Source organism: Phaethon lepturus, unplaced genomic scaffold (assembly GCF_000687285.1).
Source record: "Phaethon lepturus isolate BGI_N335 unplaced genomic scaffold, ASM68728v1 scaffold14566, whole genome shotgun sequence".
NCBI lineage: Eukaryota > Metazoa > Chordata > Aves > Phaethontiformes > Phaethontidae > Phaethon > Phaethon lepturus.
In genome coordinates this window covers 18,805-43,318 of record NW_010544420.1, presented here as the reverse complement: position 1 = coordinate 43,318, position 24,514 = coordinate 18,805, and the positions used below count along the sequence as shown (strand labels likewise).

The window sequence follows — 24,514 nt, the reverse complement described above, 5'->3', positions numbered from 1 at the left end:
AAGTACTTGCCTGTATTAAAAAATAATATCTATTCTTAACATAAAAAGATGTTGCAGCATCTTCAGTGAAGCTTAAAATAAAACTCTCGTGATTAATTTAACATGTGAGAAAATTCCAGGCTGTAAATCATGAAGTGGTTGTGACCCCACACAGAGTTAATACAAGTATCTTCAGCTGAAATACAGATGGGTTACCACGATGGTAACACTTTGTCTTGCTGACAGTGTAATTTTTGGTATGTTTTAATAATAAAAAAACCCCACCACACAAAAAACAACACACTTTGCCAAACGCATAATTAATTTTCATTCTAATTCTCCCATGAGTTGTGCTTCCTTATACCCGTTATGAAACCCCCAGTAAGCGCTTTTCATCGTTTTCCAGTAAACTTCCACTTGCATCTGTTTTGTTAATAAAGCTAGAGACCATGACTACACAGCCCAAAAATAAGGAACTTTTATGATCACAAAATGGTGTTATTTTTGTTTTATTTGAAAAAGTCTTGATGGCTCAGTTCTTTCCTGTGCAGTGGATCCAGTTTTCCACTGTGATACTTTACAAAGTAAAGTCATTACAAACGCGGAAATTTGAGAAATTAGTATAACTGCAACAAAAAAGCGCTAGTGAGAGCTCCTGTAAGAAATGCACTCTCAGCTTGCATTCAGCACAAAAGCACCAAGGCAGCATTCCTTACCATGTACATTAACAGCAGTAGTTTTGTTGCTTGTCCCAGCAACATTACTTGCCATGCAGGTGTAATCGCCGCCATCCTGCAGCCGAACTCTTTCAAGGTGCAGGCTTCCATCACTGCGAACACTCACGTAGGGATTGGGAACCAGCTGCCAAAAGAGTGATGGAATGCTTTACTGAAGAAAATACTTGTCGACAATATTTACTGTGGAATGCAGCGTGGCTTTACCTGACTATTTCACATTCTTAAAAATTATATGTTCCTGGAGAATTTTACTAGAGCTTTTCCTACTTTCCATCTTTCAATAGAAAGCTAATTTTAAATAAGAATGTTGGTAGCACCTTGTATTTACTGCTGGAGTGAGATTAAGATCTGCAACAGCAACTCTGCTCTGTCACGGCACTTATAGAACTGCCACTCATGCTTACAATCATGCACTGAAGGAAAAACAAACTTAGCTGAATTATTTCACTGCATTTTTTATTGGTTATTCCAGTAACCCAATTTAATCACAGATTGGCTCTTGATGAGTGCAATGAATTGTTCTTCTTCCACTAACAAATTTTTTTTAACAGTTATCAATGCCTTCTAACTTGCCATATCTATCAAGTAGAAGAGATCAGCTCTGAAGCCTATCAGTATGAAAGATAAGAAAAGTTATAACTTTCACCAAAAAAAAGTTATTTTTTTAAAAGTCATATACCCTACAGCAACATCAAAAAAAAAAATTAATGAGCTCAGCAGCATAGACTTGCCTTATAGAAAATTTGTTAGGATGTAAAATTGTTCCAGTCATGCCACGCTCAGAAAAAGCTGCATCCTTCTCTAAATGTAACTTACTCCTAACACTTCCCTTGGAGTGTAGTTTTTGCTGCAAGCTTACAATTACAGGAAACTAGCACTACTACACAGAGGAATTAGCAACTCAGCAAGGAGGATCCTGCCAGTATTTCTCACAGAAGTTACAGCCTGTGCTACTTGCACTTACACAGTCTAAAGAAAAGTCCAATGATTCCTAGTGATTCAAAAATTGAGCAGAAAACTCTAGCAAGCGAAGGGTCAAGTGGTGCCAGGGTTCTGCTTGGTGAAATAAATTTAAAAATTTGCTGTAATTTTTTAATTACAGCTGTGGAGAAAGGGCTTTAGGGAGAAATTAGCAGGCAAAATAAAAAGCAGGGCTCCATAGGGATGGTAAAGTCAGTAATTTGGCTACTACTAAAGGACTTGATGATCTTAGAGGTCTTTTCCAACCTTAATAATCCTATGAAATGAAATTTGACTCAGACAACTAACCTAGGTGTGGTGTGTCAACACTGCCTTCTTGTCTGCAGGAGTTATAAATTGGCAGTGGTACGCTCTCAAAGGGGAAAGAAAACATATGTGCTTTTGTGCTCTACGCAGTGTGCTACTATGAAAGGAGTATATGGTACAGGGATGCTAGATTTATCTCATCCCATCAGCAACATTAAAAATCATGATGTTAGAAAAACCTAAGTCTACAGAAATTTTGCGCTATCTTTATTTTTAAAACATAGGGGAAGAGAAATGCTTTTCAGTTACTAGGGTTTATATTCCAACACTTTTGTCATTGTGGTGGGATATTCCACTAGCACTTCTACATTCAGAGTCTAAGGCTGAAATTCAGGAGCTAACAAGAATGCATAAAACCGCTTCGAAAGTAAGTAAATTAGAAGATAGAAGGGCAATTCACAAATACTTTGGGTTCCAAATTCTTTTCAAGACCCCCACAACCCCCACTACCATCTCCTATTCCCTGATCTCCCCTCAAGTTAGAAATTCCCCAACGTGGGCAGTGATCAGGGTGAGGCATAAACTGTCAGGATGCCACATGTCACCTCCACTGTCGTATTTTGCACAGTAATAAACTATCATTTCTCAGGGGAATTGCTGTACTCTGACCGACAGAGACTCAGAAGCAGCTACTGCCTTACAGATACAGCCAAATGGCTTCTCCTGAGGAGGCAGCAGCTCCTGTGGCGTAGTGGTTGTCTGCTGTAATCCACCTTGATGACACTGGAGCCTTGTTTCCAGTCAGCCAGTTCAATCTTGTGAAGCATCTTTATTTATAAGCATAAAATCTATCAGTGTATTTGTATATCAACTTTTGTAAATTAAACCAAGTTGTTATCGTGGCTTAAAATGTTAGTTGTAGATTTTCACTGCCAATAAATCTTACAGGAAACAAAACAGTCTTACCACCATACTGTTTTTCATCCACCGCCGGTCTGGAATGGGGTTTCCAGCCAGCAGTACGCATGGCAAAGTGAGCTGCTGCCCCTCAATTACATTGGCTGTGGCTGGACTTACTCCAATCAAAGGTGTAACTTGAACAAAAGAAAGAATTAGAAGAAATTATTAGGAATTTTTAGTATGAGTCCTGTCACTAATGCTACTTGCAGCAGCATCAGACAGTGGTCTCCTTGTGCAAGGTATTATAAAAATATATAAAAGAAACATTTTCTACAATGACAACTGTATGATTTAAATAGGAAGGAAAAAAGGAGGTAAGGAAAAAAAAGTAGCCATCAACAAACAGCATTAAAGTTCCAATATACTTAATTTCACAACAAAAAATACCACATAGGGTTCTGATATCTGAAATGTTAACGATACAGGCAAGGGGGAGGGGGGAGAAGAAACAAATGAAGGTGTGGGGTAGCACAGGAGAGAAAAGGAAGCTGAAGGAATACACATACAATAATTCTAAGACTAAGGAATATCAGCAAATGGAAGACGTTGTCCAGCTGAAATTGGACCCAATCCAGCATTTCCCTGAAAACTCATGTTCCCCTGGATACCAAATTGATACATTATTTTTCCTCACTTGAGCAAAATACCGAAGAGCAAAAGTGGGAGGTTTGGTGAAGATAAATGGTAATTTCCTTAGGGCATAAAATTTTAAGGGATTAGAATAAGAGGTCAACATCCCAGCAGAAAATTCTGCATGGTCTGTGAAGAGCCAACAGAAAGCACGCCTGTGAACATCCTTTGTAAACTAACTTTAAATAATGGGGATTAAATAACACTTTCAAATAGGTAAAAATATGTTGTCTATCCAATACTACTAGCATTACAGTTTCCCACCACATGTTTTAAGTTAACAAATGGTTTCTTTGATGGCAGATGGACTCCATTCTTATCCTCCCACAAATGTATACATTCCACAGCACTGTTTTATCTTTTATTGCCAATTGTCCAACTGAGATAATAAACAACTCCTTAATAGCAAGGCCATTGTCAAAGCTAGACATTTAACTGTCGTCTTGGATCACTAAGATTCCTTCCCAGTTATCCAGTTATATCAACACACTGACCCAAGCAAGTTCATTGCTGCTTGCCTTTTTTTTTTTTTTTTTAAAGAGGAATTAAAATGGCAGAAACTCCATCATTAGCATTCATCATTGTGATTTTTTACTCCTTAATAAATTTACTTAGGAATAAGAAATGGAAGACAGGATAAATTGCTTTCTTTAAGGTCTATGTTATCAAGTGTAGATGAAACTAATTCATATTATTGTAATCAGTTAAAAGACAACATTCTATCGTGCAGAATTCACTGAAATCAAAAACAATATTCCACGTAAATGTCTTCTGCTTCAGTTTGTGTGGATGACTACATATGTGTAAACATAGCCACAGATAAAAGCATATAGATTCATCGCCATGTACATACATAACCCACAGACATCCTGTTTGTTGTACAAACACCACTGACTATTGCCTCCTCCAGAGCATTCCAGGTACTGTAATGCTGCCAGCCGTTCCTTTCACTGTCGTCACTGCCATTAACCAGTCTTACCCAGTCCAGTTACTGTGATCGTGGCTGGCCGTGACTGAATCCTTCCAAACTGGTTCTCAGCTTCACAGATATAAGTGCCTTCATCACTGACCCACAAACCTAGAGGGGAGGGAAAAAAAAGAGATCAGATAGCAGCATCGGAAGTGATATCGAGAAGTTTGCAATACGTGGGTACCCTACCCTTTTATCTTTCAGTTTCAAATATTCATTTTTGGCCAGATCATTCCTTTCCATCTGTCACCAAGTACAGAAGCAATGACTATATGAGCACTTGAGTAAAAAAAGCGCGAGATGTATCATATATATAGATATATATCTCTCTCTATATATAGCTATATATGATACTTTTCATCACTTTATATATTGCATATACTTTAATATAGTACATACTAATGTGCATAAATAATATATGGCAGTACACTATATATCCACACATACATAGGCTACCGTGTAGCGCACTTCCTGTGGAATACTGCTTACTACGTACAGCAACATGTGTCCGCATGTGAGCAGACAGGCACACGGTAGTACATAAGCCATGATTTACTGCACTGTATGTACAGTAGAGAGGAAGTATTTCACACAAGCTGATTATGTCTAGAAAGGAATAAAAGAGCTAATTAAGAAAACAGAGTAACATCAGTTAGCGTATGGGTGACTGAAATGCTCCAGGTAACTAAAATCACAAAGCCACTTGCAGAATTTTGCAGTTAATGCCCAAGTTAGGGCTTGTCTAAAACAATGACTTTAGAAACAGACAAACAAAAAAAACAACCAAACAAAAAAAACCAAACCACCAAAACAAAACAAAAACCAAAAAGGAAAGAAATCGCATGGCTCCTCAGTACCGACAGAGACCATAACCCACATTTATTTAAACGAAGATGTTGTAACTTCTATGAAGAAGAGTGAAGCCAATGACGAAACATACCTGAATTCACAAACTCAGAGGAAAATTAACTGCAGGTCAACAGCAATGAAGTCAGTATCAGAAACACAATCTCTGATAAAAATCCAGTCTTTTTACACAGTTAACAATTTTATGAAGTAGTATAGTAACTTAAATGCATTGCATATGTCGTATTTCCTTCTGGCATATTTTCTTTAAAATTTTAGCCTACTTACCATTAATAGACAGAGCTCCTGTTCTGAGTTGACTGATGGAACTAACTGCAAACGGTCTTGAGAAAAGGGAAGCACCATTTAGCCGCCTCCATTTAACCTTTGGCTCTGGGTAACCCTGAACATAGCATGGCAGCGTGATATTTGCGCCAATATCAGCGGATTCGTTGCTGGGTTCCTGCGTGAAAACTGGGGGAGCTGGAGGGGCGGGGGGGGAAGAGCACACAGAAAGTGAATTGGTGTTGCTACATGACATTAACATTCTGCTTGCAATGTTGATGACCTAAATTTATGTCACATTATGCACAATTATTCTTCTAACAACAAATTACCAGCTCTAGCACCACCTTTACAAAAGGAGCCTCACATGCTCTGTACTTACAATGGGGAGCTCAGAAACGGGCTAAACTATCTCAAAAAAAAAAAAAGAAGGTTCAGCCACCCTCATCAGACAAACATGCACACTCATGTGTTAGCATTGTAAGTTCCCCATCGCCTTCAAACAGCGTTGCTCATTGCTTCAGAAAGTGTATGTGCCTGAGAGGAACATGCATTTATAACAAGACGTGGTGTGTCAGGCCACAAGCAGTTAGAATTAGCAAAAGAGGAGAGGAAGGACTAAGTTACAATAACCTTACATAGTGACTTAAGTTAGTATAATATATTCTCTACTTGAGAACTATGCTAGGATGAGGTTTGAAAAGTTTCTTCCTCCTCTGCCTCTCTCTTCTTCATCTTAACTTCTCTGCTTTGCAAAAGAAGTAAGAGTGAAGGAAAGCTGGAGTCCAACTAGTACAAGGAAACAGCTTAGTGAACAGCAAAAAGCACACACACAGACTTACATATACTTTAAGAAGGGTTCAGATAACCAAGGCACCAGTGACCAGATACAGAAACACTGAAATGAGAGTATTACTGTCTAGATTGCAAGCTACTTACAGCCAACATCTAGAGTTATCTTTCCAGAAGCTCTTCCTGCATCATTGGTAGCCACACAAGTATAGTCACCAGCATCCAGATCTTGTGTTTCCTGGATCTTCAAAAGACCTCGATGAGTATCAATAATGAGAAATGCTGATGCCCTCAACTCTAAGTCACCTAAGTACAGACAGAAAAAAAAGTAACTGAAACATAACAGGGTATTTACCAAAATTATTCCAACAAAACAATGTCTAAGTTTGAGATTAGTTCACGAAATGCCTGTATTCATTCAGCAGATGAGTACTCTGACTTCCACTCAACTAAGTGGAAAAATTCATTACTATATTAGATACAATCCCTTTTTATTTATTTGTTTCACAAGGGGAATACAAACTCAAGTAGCTTTGGACAGAGATCAGCATTAGGACAGTGTGCCAGGCTATATTTCTCCTTCCCAAGTTAGAGACTACGCGTGGCAGCCACTTATCTGCCAGCTCTGTACCAAGTTGGGAACTCCGCAAAGGCTAGAAAACAGCTCTGCTACCTCTAAAGCTCAGCAGGAGCCACAATACTGATGTGTAACCTTCAGAATTGGCCCACATGTACTCTTTGGGATGAGTATCAAAGCCTGCTTTAAAATAGCCAACCATTAACTACAGTGAGTGCAGAAGTAGCTTTCTTCGAGGGACAATTACTTGCAAACAGACCAAAACAGGGTTTGTGCTCCCCTCCAGTCACTGTCAGAGATGAAAGATTGGACCAGATAAGCTATCTGTTGGCAGTATCTACTAAAGAAGAATACCGGTTTTCCAGAAAATCAGCAGGCAGGTGGCTTATACAACCACACACAGGCACCAACTGCTGTTTCTGAGAACAAATGTTCAGTCTCGAGGCATGGGGATTCTCTGACTCTCATTTAACTCTACGAAAACTCCTGCAGTTGTCATACCCAACATCCCGCCTCACTACTTCAGAACCTGTAGCAGATACCTCTGGGATTCAGAAGGAACAAATAAAATTCCCTAGACGTTGCAAAGGAATTTGAGCAAACACTCCATGGGAAAAATAGAAAAATGTTTTGTGATTTTTTTGTAGCATATAGCTAAACATTTTCTGACAAAAAAATAAACGTTATTTAAGTAGGCAAGAGGCTCTGCTTTTTCTTGTTAATTATGTTACAGTATGTTCATCCATTGTCTTTAAACAAGAGCAAGGATTTATGCTCTCACAGTCAAGTGCCTTATCTTCTAGATTTAGAGAATTTCACACGTCAAGTCACTGGTTGAATACTACATAAAGCTTTTGAGAAAACGAGGTCACCTCAGGATAGTTGTTCTAAATATTACTGCTAAAGTAAATAAATCAAACACAAAGTAATAAATGTACCTTTAAACCATTTAACTTGCGGATGTGGGATTCCGGTTGTTTTGCACTCCATAATCGTCGTGTCTCCAAGAGCAACCAGAATTTCACTTTGAACTATGGTCAGTGTTGGTCCCTCTAAAAAGAAACATTATAGAAAAAAATAAGTTCCTCATCCAAAGCATATACCATTTTAAAGACATAAACCCCGAAATACTCCAATTTTCTCTTGTTATGTGAAAGAATATTTGCATTGAAAGTCAGAAAGCCTTAAAAATCATGTAAGGTGACAGATAAACACTGGGAAACAGGGAAAAGTAGAGTCTGGAATGTCCAGAGCACCTGGACCATACATAGGATACACAGGAATTTAAGGAAAGAATTGGAAGAGTTTGATCATGTAGAAAGTAAAAAGACTCAGTCTCTCTCCTGCTCCAGGAGAGATGTTGGTCATCAAGAATGTTAGTAGTCTGCTACTAATATATTAATGTCGTGTTTAGACTAAACAATTTGGACTAGGACTCCAGAGCGCTAAGCACGCTACAGGAATTTACAGAAACATGATTCCTTCTCCAAAGACCTAATCAGGTTTGCGAGCCTACCCACCTTTAATACCCAATCTTAGGGTTGTCGGTTTTGCGTTTTTTTTTTTCTTAAAAACAGCATAAGAAGAAACCTTGAGTCCCAAATATCACCTAACAATACTACTCAGATTTGAACAGAAAACAAAAACGACATTTGTGAGCTGTTCAACATCCTTTCTGAGCTTTTTTTTTTAAATTTCTAACAGTATGTTCTGCATGCTTCTACTAATTTTAGCAGTTCTTCCTTGGTGATATAGTAGTTTGCTTTTTTAATTTTGCTATATTGTTTCTTTTACTTACTGATGTATGTAAGGGTGGATGTCTCTTTCTCCGTCCCAGCCGAGTTACTTGCCAAGCAACCATAAATTCCTGCATCTTTTGGAACTGCCTTTCTTATGCTTAGGGTGCCTTCTGGGGTCAGTCTATACCTGGGAACACACAGGGGACCAACCAGAATGATTAGTTAAAGAAAAGAGAATAACTGCTACATCCACACTCCAAGCAGCAACAGCAGCAGCATCAGCAGATGGTTTATGAACAGGTATTGCTGTTTTTTTCTCATAATAAACAACAATACTAGTGTTGTTATATCTACCAGAGAATACCAATGTATTTTGTGAAAAGCCTTTAAACTAATCTTGTAAAAAGCCTTCTGAAGAAGTGAAGTATTTTTATTTTAGAGAGAAGGAAATTGAAATTAAAGAGTTATAAAGGCAAAGGTTGAGGTATTATTTCCAAAATTCACAGGCTTCTGTGGAAGAAATACTCAGAATATTTTGGCATTCTTCAAAACTGCTTTCTCACATAGGAAAAAAAAACAAAAATAAATAGAGAAAGCTATAACCCCTACCTGCTTGAACCAATAATAAACATATCGTTGTGTGTCCACACTACTGTTGGCTTTGGATAACCTGTTGCAGAACACCTGATAGACACTTCAGAGCCTTCTGTAAAAGTCTGATTCTTAGGTGAAATGACAACCCTAGGTGGTTCTAGTGAAAGAAATTAAAAACAGCAATTAAAAATATCCATTGAGAAAACACTTACAGATTATAATCATCACTTTATTCCCATTTCCAAACAGCTCTATAGTGAGAAAACAGCACTAATAAAGGTCAGAGCCCACTTGTTTCCTCGCTTCCTCTAGCACAGTCTACATACGCACCTTTGTAAAAGTTAGAAAGTCAGGATTCAGGGTGCAGAGACCAAATTTATTCACATGCCTACACAGTTTGCTTTGTTCTGAGATGCAGGATTTGGAGCTCCCAAATGCAAGCACCAATTCTGACAAAGAGCTGCCAGCACCAAGCAAAGTTCACCAACGTGATCCATCAAGGTGACAAAGCCAGGCTGAAATAAGTTGGGCCAGGTCATCATTTTGAATAGAAACTATGAGAGCATTAGTGGTTTTGCATGGATTCAACTTGAACATAATAATTAAGTAATAATTAACTTAGAACTTTTAATGCACGCTTAAAACTCAAAGCGGCAACAGAGACGATGTTGAGAAATTTGAATCAAATTTGTGCGGACTCCTGAAAATGAAACCAATGAGCACAAGCCTTCTGGCAGGTCAACAGTAAGGATATAACCTGAGCGATGAAAATAAAAGTCATGACCTACATGCACACACACAGAAAGAAGTTAACAGCAAAACCATGCCAAAGACAACTGAATCAGCATGTTAACAATGCCAACGAATATCACGGATTTATTTCAGCTGCATTTTCTCAAGAAGAGAGACTGTTGAGCTTCACAGAATGCATTCACTTGCATCCCTAGACAGACTTCCTCAGTAAAACAGACCGCCAAAACAATTCACTGCAGCAACTGACATTTTCTTCTATGGTACCTATGATCTGTGTCTAACTTATAGTTGCAAGAAAAAGATCCACATCACTCAATGGACAAAAACAGAGCAACTTGTAGTACTAACTGCTGCTACTTTATCTTCGTTACGGCATGAAACTGGCTACTATTAGATCAGTAGCATCAACCTTCATCCTCGGAGCTTTGCTGTTGGCGGATCACACGCTGCCTGCGCCAATGGGTTCCATAGAATGAAAAGTCTAAGCCTAACTCTCCCTTTCGGGAGAGTCCAAGAGGCTAAACACATCTAACAGAGACACCTTGAATCTCGGGCTGCTCCACATAGCTCTTTTTTATTACCTTCAGCAGAATTTCCCCCAGCCTATGGCCTCAGACGACTGACATGTTTTTGAGGCTGCTAAGGAAAAATGTGCCTACTGGCTCTTACTCACATTCTATTTACGCATGACATAAGCCGTCAAGGACAAGATGAAGGTGTGACGCTATGCAGCTTCCAGGTGAACATCTGCCTAGCTCAGTCTGTCATAACGCAAACAGCAACAACTCAGAGTGCTACTACAAATGCCTTTCTGGAAGAATTAATACCATGCTCTTTTCATTATCATTGCGGGGAAGAAGATTATAGTCTAAGTTCTGTGTAGTAATACCATTTATTTAAAAAGCCGCTAACTAAAAACCACAGTTTCCACAGAAATTCTTCTGGAAGAAGAATTTTCCTGCAGAAGATTACAGTGCTTCTAGGAAAGGACTGAGGCAGGTTCTGCCTCCTCGCAGGGCAGAAACACGGTGGGGAAAACAATCTTCCTCCCCAAAAATCTCAGCACACTTAATGAGAGGGGATTTGTGACCAATGGAAAATGAGATAATGAGAAATTAAACAGTTTTCAAATGCTTAAATATCAAATTAGCAGCACAGATAAGAAGAGCAGGAGATGTCTTCACCTTTTATGTGGAAGAGTTTATCAAGAGTAGCATAGGTTCGGGAAATACAGCTCAGCCAGTCTATACATATTATCAACCAAGTTACACTGCTGACTTTAACAAGGTGCCTGTGCCTCTGCAGGTCCAGCCGTATTGGTAATACGGACTAATGACAACATGCCACAGCTACACGGCAGGGGAGAAATGACTGTCCCATGGATACGAGACGCTTTATTGTCTGCCACAGTCACAGTTGCTACAGAATGATTTGTCTTGTAATACATCTTGAATAGGAGAGCAAGGTTCCCAAGGAAAATACTAATTTTGAAACATAATTAGTAGCAACGTCAGCATGGAAGTCATGGACATAACTTTGATTTAACTTTTTTTTTTTGGTATACTTTCATTTAAAATATTTGCACTATGTTTTGTGTTTGAGTTTCATGAATAATTCACAGCTGTTAGTGTTTCATGCAAACTTATCTGCATGCCCCTATGAAGCACATACAGCCCCTCTTTCAAAGAAAAACGTAATTGCTGTCTTGAGGAAGGCTTTTTGATGTAGTATGGCACCTGGTGCTGGGGGGAGCGGAACTATTGTTGCCAGGACTTGACGACTCTGTTTTCAGTCATTAACTAGACGCACAAGCATGTAAAGGAGCCCGAGATCTGCAAGTAACAGTATGTGCAAAACCACGCAGCTATACTGCCAAAGACAAGGAATAAATTAAATAATAGACAGCAACTATAATTTGCACACAGTTGCAAAACTGTAAACACAGATGCATATAAGGCCTTATCGTTTCCCTCCTTAAATATGTGTCCGTTAACCTTCCCCCAGTTCATTAAGTTTTTCATTTGTAGAGTAGATTTAATAAATAACTGCAGGGTCTTGAAAAGCCCCTCCCATGTTTCATGACAGCTCTGAAAGCTCTGAGCTCCCAGGGGAAGGGCACCAGAGGCAGGCAGAGCCCTAATTCCAGAAGTACCAGGATTAAATCCAGATACGAGGGGGTAGGGAGAGGCAAGAAATGGATGCAAGTTACAGAACTGTCCTCAAGTGATTCATGATGTGCACAGCTTTCTCAGCTATTTTTATTTTGTTTTAAACCCTGCCAAGAGACAGTGGGAGATATTCTGCATGCTCCAGACTTCAGGAAGGTCTCCTCTCGTGTCGATATTAGAAAACTGTCTCATATGACAATTACACACCATGCTTTGGCAACAGACCACTGCCCGTGCAGTTATTTTCACACAATGATATCATCAGGTGAGCAGCAAATGGAAGAAATATTTGTATTTAACACATAACCAATGAAATTAATTGAAAAAAGTCAATATACACAGCTGTAATACTCAAGCTACCAGCTAGAGTCAGCGAGGCCACATTTGCCACTAATTAACCATCTTGCTTTCTTGCTCAAAGGCCAGCAACAGGCAGGCATGCAGAGCGACGTTTCTTATGACAGGTCAATTTGATTTCTTTTGCTTTGTTCTTCGTCTAGGGGAGACTATTTGTACATGGGCAGGAGAAGCACAAGCTCCTTGCAGTGCCAGTCCCACTCAAGGCTGTAGAATAAAACCTTTGAAACAACATAGATCATGCATAAAGCTTCTTAAGAGAAAGAAGGTTGGTCTGAAGATTTCAAGGTCCAAAGCATTCCCACTTGTAACCATCCTTGGCCCTAAAAACCATTAAAACCATGTGAAGCAGTTAAACTTAGCATCAAAAAGGGACAGCAAATGCCAAATTTTTATTTCATACAATATAAAAACTCTATCATCACCCTTTATGAGTAAAAACCACTTTTTGCCAATGTTTTTTCACTACTTTCTGCATGCTTTTTTCTCTTTCTTAACAGAAACTTTTCCCCAAAAGCCACATTGCAGATGATATTTGACTGAACTATTACTCATAAAGTACCAAATTTTTGTGCAGCACCCTCAAGATTCTTTCTTGCCTTTTACACTAAGAGCATTCTTGGAAAACTGAGTGATCCAACCTATTCACCTGACAAGTAAGGCAGTAACAAGGCTCAATAAGAACAAAATATATCTAGATTTAAAAAAAAAAAAACCCTAGATATTTAAATGTATTCAGATTTTAAAAAACCACCATGTAAGCACACAACCACTGCAGCAGTAGGTACATGCTTGCTGCAAATTTTTACAAGGATTTCATTTTGGCAAAATTTCACTTCCTCCAGACCTTACAGGAAATATCCAGAACTTCCCACATACACACAGATACTGGCAGAGAACAGATGGAGCCCCATCCCTGTGTCCAGTCTGCTCACTAGCAGTTCTCTATAGTTACAAACCTTTCTTGTTAGCATCAATTAAAAGGGTCTGAATTGCCCTCCCTGGGCTTCTAACCACCCAGATACTGCAAGAGCGGGTGCTTACCACAAAGCCCTACTTTTAGTAATGCAGGAACTGCAGTGTTGGTGTGAAAAATTAATTTTCTTCAGGCCAAAGTTGTGCGTGACCACAGTGATGTCTACAAATTCTTGTCTTCCTGTGACTTCCATGGATATGCCTTAGTTTTTCCACGTGGAAACATATAAATGGAAGTGAATGGCTTTAAGCTCAAACTGTCTAAAAAGTTACGTTATGTTAGCATCAAGGAGTGCATACTGAGAAGGCGTGGGGGGGGGGAAATTTCCAATGTTACTATTATGATAGCTGTTAACATATGGCAGTGAGACTGGGGTTACACAGATACTGAAGAATTCCTCCCAGACAGTGGATTTCCACTTTGATGTCAGAGCAGGCACGGAATTCACATGATATCGTATGTTATGAAATAAGACAAATACACATAACCTGTCACTACACTTGCAAAAGGAATCCTCTCCGTTCATCTGATTTCTATTAAGTTTAAATCATGTTTTACCAACACACATTAGAATTAATATTCAATTTTATACTTTTGTTCACAGGCCAAATGAAAGATGTGTAGAAGAAAAATTGCACATAAACGGAAAAGCCGACAAAGGCTTCTGTTTGAATAGCAAGCTGAGAATGGATTTGTTACAGCATAAATAAAGATCAAAACATTCAACAGGGATAAACAAAAATTAGCCTTCAGCATTGATCGGCCAGGCACATTCATCTGTACTTTTGGTATCAACCAAGTGAACCTAATTAAAAAGGAACATTCTCTTTGGACATCACTATCTTGCTTCACTCGCTTGCCAGCCGTCTCGCTTAGCCACCAAGCCCCCAGCGATCTCCTCCACAGCCCACCCCAACCCTGCAGGAGCGCAGGGCGTGCTGCCGGGCCATCCCTCGCCCCCGCACGCCGCCAAGGCGCCGCCGCACAACAAGCTGCGGGAACGGCTGCGTCCGTAACTGGAAAAGCGCAGGTAAAAGACACGCAGCAGCCGCATTCGTGGTTGCTTCTGCGAGACTCTCCACGACGCTTCCAAGCCCAAATTTAACTTCTATGGAGCGAGACGGGGAGCAGTATTGGGATCCGTTGTTGTTCAGCCAGGGAGTACGCGTAAGCTGCGCTTCCACCGACGCCAAGAGCACTCTTGGCTAGCGCAGGAGAGAACAAGTTGATCTGCCGTGATACACCACGCAGCGCCTGCCCAGCACTCAGAGACAGCAGGGGAAGGATCACCCCTTCTCCCTCTGCGGCCAAAGGAACTACCGTCCAAGAGACATGCGGATACGCGCTACAGCCAGAGTCTTCTCACCAAAGTTGTTTTTCACAACCTCCCTGCGCTCCACTGCAACTTGGCATTCACTGGCCTTATGCAGACTCCATCAGAAAAAATTAAGTGTGTAAGTATTCACCAGCTGTGAACAAGAGGCCAGAAAGAAAGTGTCTGACACCACGCCGCCATCCCTGCAGGAGAAAGACCTGTAGAAGGAAAGGAAATGGGTTCCTGCCACCTCATGTCTCTGTCCCAGGGCTGTACTCAGCCCTAGAAGTTGGCAGACTCAGAAAAAACCACTTGATGAACACTTTTAGAAAAGAAAACTAAAATCTCAGGCTTCCTGCTCCAGCAGAGCCAGCGCCAACATGCTGCAGATTAAGAAACACCATCTTGGAAAACCAGTACTTTACAGAAAGTGAGACAGGGGCTTCGACCTCTGGAGCTTAGTGGGTTCTTCTTGGGGGATGCGTGCCCATTTTCATGCGACAGAGAGGGGTCACTTTACTGAGATGCAAACAGAACTTGTTAATGCTCCTGTGCAGTACCGGGGAGTGCACACAGCCCTCCTGGAAGGGCTGCCAATCCAACACCTTTCTTACAGCTACAATACTTAATAGTTTAACTAATGATTTCCTTGTGCCTTTTATTAACTGTTGCAGTAACAGAGATCACACATCCTGTGCAGGAAGCTAGTTTCCAAGAGATCCACATGGTATATTGCCTTGAACCAGGGGTTAGGGTAGGTCAGAAGACATTTATAAGTACTGATTTCTGATTTTACATTATGGCTCCACTCCTCCAAAACTCCCCTTAGAAATTCTTCTGAAGGCCTACATTTTCTGTGATAAAGTGATAAAGCAGCAAGAAAGCAAATGAAATGACAGAAATTGAGATGCAGGAGTAATTTCCTGTTTTATTTAATACCCTAATTTTTTATCTTTCACCAAGTTCAGACTTAGATTATTTGCAGTAAGAACTCTTCCTATGATGCATAATCTGAATACTATAAAACACTATAAAATTAAGCTTAAGCATCACTCACTTAGTTGAATTTGTGACAAACGATCTAAAAGACACAGAAAATGTAAAGAGATTTCTATCTGATGAGAGAGCTTTGTTTGTCCTGCTTTTGTACTGATTTGTAGAGGATCTCACCCAGGGAATATTATGAAAAGAACCCTCCCGAACAGTAAGTTCAGACCAACTGATGAACTCAGGCTGTAAGAGTGATTGGTCTAACACCACAAACAGTTTTTTCCCCCATCAGTTCCCTTTCACCAAACATAGAAAAGAACCTCTTATGAATGGCGGCTGTGTGGAGAAGGCAAATGAACTTGGGAATGCTCATTAATTTTCTTGAGTGGCAGAGAACTCCAGAGAGGCTGCTCAGGAGTTCTGCTAACCTGCATTTCCTGTGCAAGAGGCTAGTTTCTGAAAAACAGCTTAATGACTATCATTGACCCTGCTGTGAATGATAATTAGCACCTAGCAGACTGACAGGTATTGATTCAGTAGCTTTCTTTCAAAGAATACTGACTTTCACATCAAAGAACGTTGTTGAGAGTTCAACCGTTTTACTTCCTGCTCTAACAGGGGTGGAAATGCCACAATGATAACTTTAAAATATGCAGCCAGGAAGAAATACCAGCTCATCTTCTCAGACAGTCCCAAGTAACAGCCTAGAAAGAAGCCCAGAAGGCACTAAACTGCTTTTCATTCTTCAGGACAGACACCTTGCATTCAATTGACTTTCTAAATTTGAAATAGCAAGTAAATAGTAATGCTTCAATTTTATTCCCTTTGTTTTCTCCATGTTTAAAGAGCTCAGTGCAGTATAACACATCTCTCCTTGCCCATTATTACAGTGCGTATCCACGTACCTAAGTGAATGATATGCACACTATCAGTTACACAGTAAGCTGTTTATTTCTGTATTATCTCTTTTCGGAGAAAAGAGCAGAGGAACAAAGCACTGGGTTTTGCCAAGCAGCTGATTTACTTTTTGAGACTGTCCATCTAGGCAGTCTCCTCCCTGGAATTATTCCAGATATAAGCACATTCACGCTGAAGGTCCTGTTGTGTTCATTCCGTTCTGGTTTCTGCTCCTTGTTGGGATGTACCCAAGTATTACCATTGCTTTGATTGAGCCAAGTCACATACATTGTCTCTTGGGCAATTTTTTTTTCAACCTGGATTTCAAGCTACTAGTTGGCTAGTAAGTGTGCACATCAGTTCCCTACAGCAGACAGCACACTTGTATCTTCTCAGAATAACAGGTCCTGCTTTCCCCCACTGCACGTCTGACGTAGTTGACTCCGTTCATACAGTAGGACAGTACTCTTGTCACATGTTGGCTTGACAAAAGATCACTTAGACTTACTACAGCAAGGACAATTCTTCAATGCCCAAAGTCAAACAAACGCTTTATTTCTTATGTGGACAAGTGGAACCATGATATGTATGGTTTTTTTCTTGCAGGTGCCACTTAGGTGCTTCTAGCACTTAGCTGCTAGCACAGATCACTCTGAATTATTTAACTGTGCTACTTGTAAGCAGATGCTAAAAATGCCTTTCAGGTATGATGGTGATAGCAGACAGGCATTTACACGTTTTTAAATGTTCAGCAAATAAGCAGGTAAAGGAAACCCACCATGCTATGGAGAGTAACTACAGCATGTATGACTTTATTCTACCTGTACATTCACAAAAAGAAATACGTCAGAATAGTACACTGACCTGCGTGCTGTTCATCCATGAGCTCAAGGCACAGCAGCTGGCTCTTGATTACCTTAGAGATGGCTCCCAATAAGACAAATGTTCAGTGTTGCCTCACTTATTGGTCTACTGCTGGAATTCATCATATGCTGAGATTACTACACTCAAGCATCTGTACTAATTGCCAACATAAACACAAGCAAAAGCCGTAAAAGTTTCTACATACTGTATGTGTTGTAGAGGCAAAAGACAGTTGCAATCATTGAACAAAGTGCTTCAATGTCTACTCTTACACCAGAAAACATGGGAAACCAAGACTACCACAAAAATCACATTTAGCATTGCCCAAATTTCAGGGATCTGAGTTTTAATTGTGTATTTGAAATTCTTGGAAGGGTAAGGAAACAAAACCCCACCACAAATCAATCTCTTCAGCATGCACACTGTTTCAACTAAAAAAAAAAAAAAAAGCCTAAATTCCTCAAAATCCGCCCCCCAAATCAGTATTACTTATGTATATGAAAACATCAAGAACTAAACATCAAGCTACCAAAACATGCTTTTTTGTCAGGTTGAATTAATACGGCATACAGCAAACTAATATTTTGCCTACAAGACTGGCTGTGCAAGTTGGAAAGAAAAAGTTTACATGCTCATGGAATTTCGCTCATCAGTGATAAATGTATCACTGAGAAGTTGATAGGATCAGTGTTTCACACTCCTGGCCATTCTCTAGCCTCACATGGCTGCAATATGCTCCTCCAGGTTTCTGATAAGTTACATGAAGCATCTGAAAAAGTAGTGAATGCCCTTACAAATTCATTTATGTTTTCACGCAAGACCCATCTGCTGGGAGGATTTGAGCAATTCACGCTCTGTAGCCACCTTTTAACAACACCCAAAGATGAGCGTGGACTTTAAAAGTCAGTCATAGCACTCAATAAGCACCAATACACTCCTAGAAGGCTCAAGAGCTTATGCTCCTTGAAATTTATAAAACTGCATTTGGTGACCTTTCAGACTACGCTGAGAAGAATACCGCCGATCCACAAATAAGCGCAAGTTGTAAACGGGATCTTCGTCTAGCTGTGCTCAGTACTAGTGTGGAACAATTAGTGACTTAGTATAGTATGTTCTTCAACACTCAACACGCAACTGGGGAAAAAAGTCAACTCTCGCTCAAGATTTCAGTCTGTATTTGTACAGCTGCTGCCACAAAAATGTTCTCTTTCAGAAACAGCAGCATCCAACCGAAAGATTTCAAAACAAGGGTTTACTACAATCCACTTAAGCATGTAAAGCAGATGCTGGGTTATTTTTAGAGCTACCAACATTTGTTCTCTGCCTTAACTCCCACTCCAGAAAGAAAATGGGGATGAAAGCAGTGGCAATCTCTTATGATCCAAAAGTCAGAGATCTATATGGAACTGTCATCATCATCATAAAGGGCTTTCAATATTAATTTAATTTGACATTCTGAATTACTTGCAACTACAGAAAACATGAACCCATCTCAATCTATTAACAAGACTTCAAATTTCCTTCTTCAGACAGTTAATTATGACAACCCTATAAAGCTTTTGCTTCCTACATATAGCCACCCTTTACTCTTTTGCTGCCAAACATAAACTGTTCTTTTGAATACTATTCTAGACCCCATCAAGCACTGCAGGCTGTACATGACAATCACACACCAGAGCAGCACCTCCAGAAAGCTGATAGAAATCTTTTTGTCCAAGCAAACTAAAATGATCATAAATAATAGCGCATACAACCATCCTGATACCATTCAGCATCTCAAAAGTTTGGCAGTAGGTTACTTTTTCCAACAAAGAGGCAGACACTCCTGCAGCTTAGTGTTTCCTACATATTTATTCTGTTCTAAGCATCTTTCATCAGAAATGAAAGAAAACACAACTCAAACTCTTAAGTAAGCCTGTCTAAACTGTCCAAGAGGGTTATCTCAGATACATTTTAAAGCTGTTAGCAATACCAGTACCAGCCAAAACGTAATTCCCAACTATTTGATATAATCATTCTACACATATAAGTGATTTAGAAACTCAATATTCTGCTGTGGCAGCAGTAAACTTCTTAAGCTTTACTATAAAAAACTGCCAGAAGTAATTTGGTCATTGTGTTAAAGCTCCCAGCTGGTCTGCAGACATTAGAGAGGAAAATCTAAATCCCAGGAAGGGATGAGCGAGGGAGGGGGGCTCTTCTCTTGCTGCCTTTGACATGCTTAAATGATTGTCTGGATGGAAAAATCCTATAGAATTTAAAACTAGGTTTTCCAAACATACGGAGGTTGAGCTTTTTCATAGCTTTTTTTCAGCTTTGCTAGAAACTTAACAGTGATAACTTTACTGTAGCCATCTAAGGCTAATTCAAATAGATCAATGATGAAACACTTTATTCTGCTGTATTTTGTAATAGGTCCTACATAAGTGATTGCACGCCTACTTATTCCACCTTGGTAAACCAGTATGCTCTTCCTACAAGAAAAACTACATCCCATTAGAGTAAGCGTTACAACTCCACTTTTCACCTTTCTCTGTTCTGGTGCACCTTAAGGCAGGCAATTCCATTGAATTTCTTTTCTCCATAATTCTAAGTTTTCCATCAGTTCACAAAGTACTAGAATTAGAGCAGCAACGTTAATGAAGCTACCCACTCTGCACAGAATCAGCAAGCAGAAATGCTGTCAGCATCACCTACAAGCAGACAGAATAGTTGTTTTTTTTATAACATTTTGAGTTGTGTCTCTTCTTGCCAACAGACAGGCAGCTAGGAACCAAAGGCTCAAACCTCCACATGACCAAGGCAAACAAAGAGAAATCTGCAGTACTTTCAAATTTTAAAAGGATTAGCTCCAAGACAAATTACTGAATTTATACATACTTTTTAAAAATTTGTTCTTGGTATGAAGCAACAGCACAGATCTAGACCTTGTTTGGTCTCACCCATGCTGTCTTTTTCAGTTTGGACATATTTTTAAGGTCCTTGTCTTCATAAAATTTAGTCCTTGATAAAACTGCAATTAGTTCTTAGCTTGGCACTATAAAACAGATACAATAACATAATACACAGAAAAACTTAGAAGTACTATTCTGTTATAAAGAGATACAAAATAATCCAGATGAACACAGAAACCTTTACCAATGTAGGTACACATATATAATTATAGCTATAGTTTCACTGAGAAAAAAAAAATAAAGATAATCCACATAGTCAGCCTGTAAGTTTTCTCAAAGTAGAGGTTGGCTACAAACACCAGGGAGTGGTGCGTGCATGCTGGTATGTCTGTGCTCTACTCTTTAGTGGACACTAACAACAGAACTACCTCAGGCTCCGTTCACTTGCACAGCAGTCAAACTGGCATTTGTAGGAGGAGGATCAAACCATGGCTCAGAGACACACAGCACAAGGCAGTCTTGCAAAAAGAGCTCTAGGGCTGTTTGGCGACTCCCATAGCCATTTTAAAACAGAGAAGAACTGCATAATGTTCTGTCAGTCTCCATACGGTTTTATCAACAGGCATAAAAAAAAACAAAACAAAACAAAATTTACTAAGAGAGACAGCTCAAGATAGAGAAAATATAAACCAGGACAGGGTAAGTTTAACACACAGTTTCCTCGTTACCTTGCACCGTAAGGAAGACTGATGCTGTGGTAGATCCACCCTCATTAGAAGCGATGCAGTTGTACTTGCCAGCATCCGTGAGCTTTACAGTCTTCACCTCTAAAGACAGGTTGCTCATCATCCTTATTCGCAGAGGCTCCTTGAGCCTCACATCCCTGCCATTTCTCTGCCAGGTGAGATTGTAACGCACTGTGCTTAAAGTTAGGCAGGTCAAGATGGCTCCTTCACCAGGGACAACCGTGACATTATTAGGAACCTGAATCACAGGTGGAGGCTCTGCATAGAAAGAACAGAATAAAGAACAAAATTGTAAAAGAAAGATTTGGGAACCTTTGCTTCATTCGTGGATTCTTGATAAATAACTTTAAGTGCACTCCAGAGGTAAAAAAAAAAAATTAAAAACAATTTTTTTTAGTTACTATTTGGTTTAATTTCACACTGCTGAAGCCATGAAACAGAACCCAGGGCAGCATCCTCATTCCCTGGTGCTAAGCCGCCTGACAGGAGCTTACATCACAAGAACACACCTGATTTAGGTCAAAACTATTGTATGATGTAGGATGAGAGATCACATCGTGTACGAGAGAGGATGTAGCACTGTTCTTTTGAACTCATCTTGACTGGGCAAAGTCAGCAAGAGACCAGAGCGCTGCATCAACAAGAAGGAAGAGACAGGGCCACCACCAGGTCTCAGAGACTGATCTCTGGCTGAGGTATGATCACACATGGTGGAATCTGAGCTACGCACTAAATTTTTACAGGCTTTATATAAAAAGGACATGTTACTAGCAAGGTCTTCTAGCAACAATGAAACCAAGTCAACAGCTGCTTTCACAATGAGGGCAGCGAAACCCTGTCCCAGGCTGCCCAGAGAGGTTGTAGATGTCTCATCCCTGGGAACAGTCCGGGTCAGGTTGGACAGGGCTCTGAACAACCTGATCTAGTTGAAGATGTCCCTGCTCACTGCAAGGGGGGTTGGACTAAATGGCCTTGAAAGGTCCCTTCCAACCCAAAGATTTTATGATTCTAAGCATCATCATTAAGTTCTTCCCATGATGGTTTCTACAAGGGAAGATGGAAGGAGAGCACCTCTATTCCCTTAAGTTTATCTGATCAAGGACATGATCAAGGGATAAGGAAAAGGAGAGGTAATAAACACAGTACACAGAGACACAGACCTGACAAACAAACAGTAGCAAAGACAATGACAAGAAACAAACTTTGTCATGCTAATTCAGGGGCTATCAAGAAGCTACTGGCATCACTCCAAAGAGGGGCCAAGGTGGACTTTGCAACTGATAAGGACACGAAGCTGGGGAAGCTGTAGAACTATGGAAACAGGTGAAGGAACGGGCAGGGAAATTAATCAGGGAGAAGCAAAGAGAGGAGCAGGCAGAAAGGGACATAAAAGGGGCCTGATGCATCTCAAACACCGCCAGTCAGTACTCTTGTCTGACTTGAGCCCCCTGCCTGATCACCACAGCCCGTCCTGTTGTCCTACTAAGTCTTATTTAAACTCTCCCTCTGTGTAATTGCACTTCCCATCCCTCCTATGCGCGTCCTGCAAGGACTAAGTGCCAGCTACGGGGGCAACGAGCGCGAGTGGACTGGGTGCCAGCTACTGGAGCCAGACCAGGGCGGGTAGGCACCCCAGGCCTGTGAGCGTCAGCTACTGGAGGGACTGGGCTCTGAGTACCAGCTACTGGAGCAGAGGAGGACCTCAGGCAGTTTGGTACCTTCCCCAAACAGGGTGTGTGTAAGGGCGGGGGTGTGTGTGTGTGTGTGTGCAGTTTGTTAGCAAACTTCAAGCTGGAACAGCTGGCAAGAAGCAGGTTAGAGGATCCAGGATCTGGGCAGGGGTGTCGGGGGGACAGAGGGGCCGTGCCAGTACTCCAGGGATCTGCGAATGTGCGCATGGCTCGAGAGAGCGGTGCGTATGTGCTCTCACTAGCCAGCTTCCACCCTTGCCAGCCAGAGAGGAGGCGGCGAGTTGGCTGCCCCATGCTTTATACAAGCCCTACACGTCGCTGCTGTTGAAGGCAGTGCTCTGTCTGTGCCAGCGTTCTCTGTGTGTCTGAGAGGCTCAGCTTCGCTTCCGATGACTGTGCCAACAGGAAAGCAGCAGCAGTGTCCGTGGGTCCGGGACAGATACCCTCGGGGCTCTGGGCTCACGGGGATGGGCTCCAGCAGCCAGGCCGCAGGAATTCCTAGGCTGGGGTTCCTAGGCTGGAGCAGCTCGAGGCAGCAGCCGCTTGCAACACCCCTCAACAGTTGCCACTCCAATCTTGGGTAATGTCAAGATCTCTTTCTCCCAATCTGTACATATTTATGTTGTAACTTCCACTATTTGTTATTATTTGCTTTCTGTTCTACTCGTCTGTACACTTCTATTGCACTCCTGCAACAATTTTATACTGGAATTAAACTCTGAAACTATAGATACTTAAAAACAGGAGCAGTCATCCTGATCCTTCCTGAGATCTCACTGATAAAGGAGACACCATTTTAATGTTAGAGAAAGAAAACACACTATGTGTCACTTTATGCATTCTCCTTAAAAACATGTATCTATATATTCCATTTGTTTTTCCCCAGGCTGGTTTGTCAAAAAAGAAAGATCTGCAATGAATAACATTCTGAGTGAGATGCTTTAGCAGAAATAAGGCAGCTGTAAGAGCAAGACCAAATCTTTGTCAGTACACACCAAAACACAATTATCCTAAGAAAAGCAAGGAAAACAGGGAAGAAAAAAAGTCTGCATTTATTACGGGTGAAAGTTACTCGTAAGCTCAGAGCCAGCCACAACTCCTCCTCATTTAAGTCTCATGTGGGGTCTCAGATGAGGTTCACAAGCTTTATGCTAGATCTCTGCACAGCAAGGAATCACTCGCACACTCTGCACGCTGGGTGTGCAGCTCTCCCTCCCTAAAAACCCAACAGTCCCTAAGAGCAATCACCCTTATTGCCAAAACTGTGTGTTGGAAGACGTGCAGGGGAGAGTCAAGAAAAGCTATGCTGGCTTACTGAGGATGGAGTTTCTCCCTGCACGTTAGGTTTGTTTGGGAGAAAAGAAAGAGACAAATCTTGTGATGTTTTCCATGGGCATATCGCCAAGTATGTTACTTAAGAAAAGAGAGATATGATGGCCACTGCAGGGCTAGAATCCCCACCTTTTGAATGTCAGTCCAGTGGGGCATGACATCTTTTGGACTACAGCAGCCTCTTACCACAACAGC

The 24,514-nt window shown here is 40.7% G+C and overlaps 1 protein-coding gene across 1 annotated transcript in view; it reads right to left on the bottom strand.

Moving 5' to 3' along the window:
* LOC104622030 (hemicentin-1-like) overlaps positions 1 to 24,514 on the bottom strand; it is a gene marked incomplete at its 5' end in the record, with an annotated part of 153,062 nt that overhangs the window by 112,159 nt on the left and 16,389 nt on the right. Inside the window, 9 exon segments of the mRNA XM_010288684.1 lie at positions 696 to 840; positions 2,910 to 3,037; positions 4,513 to 4,611; positions 5,638 to 5,832; positions 6,574 to 6,732; positions 7,942 to 8,055; positions 8,802 to 8,929; positions 9,352 to 9,493; positions 21,279 to 21,554. Of these exon segments, the coding sequence (XP_010286986.1) occupies positions 696 to 840; positions 2,910 to 3,037; positions 4,513 to 4,611; positions 5,638 to 5,832; positions 6,574 to 6,732; positions 7,942 to 8,055; positions 8,802 to 8,929; positions 9,352 to 9,493; positions 21,279 to 21,554 (1,386 nt within the window).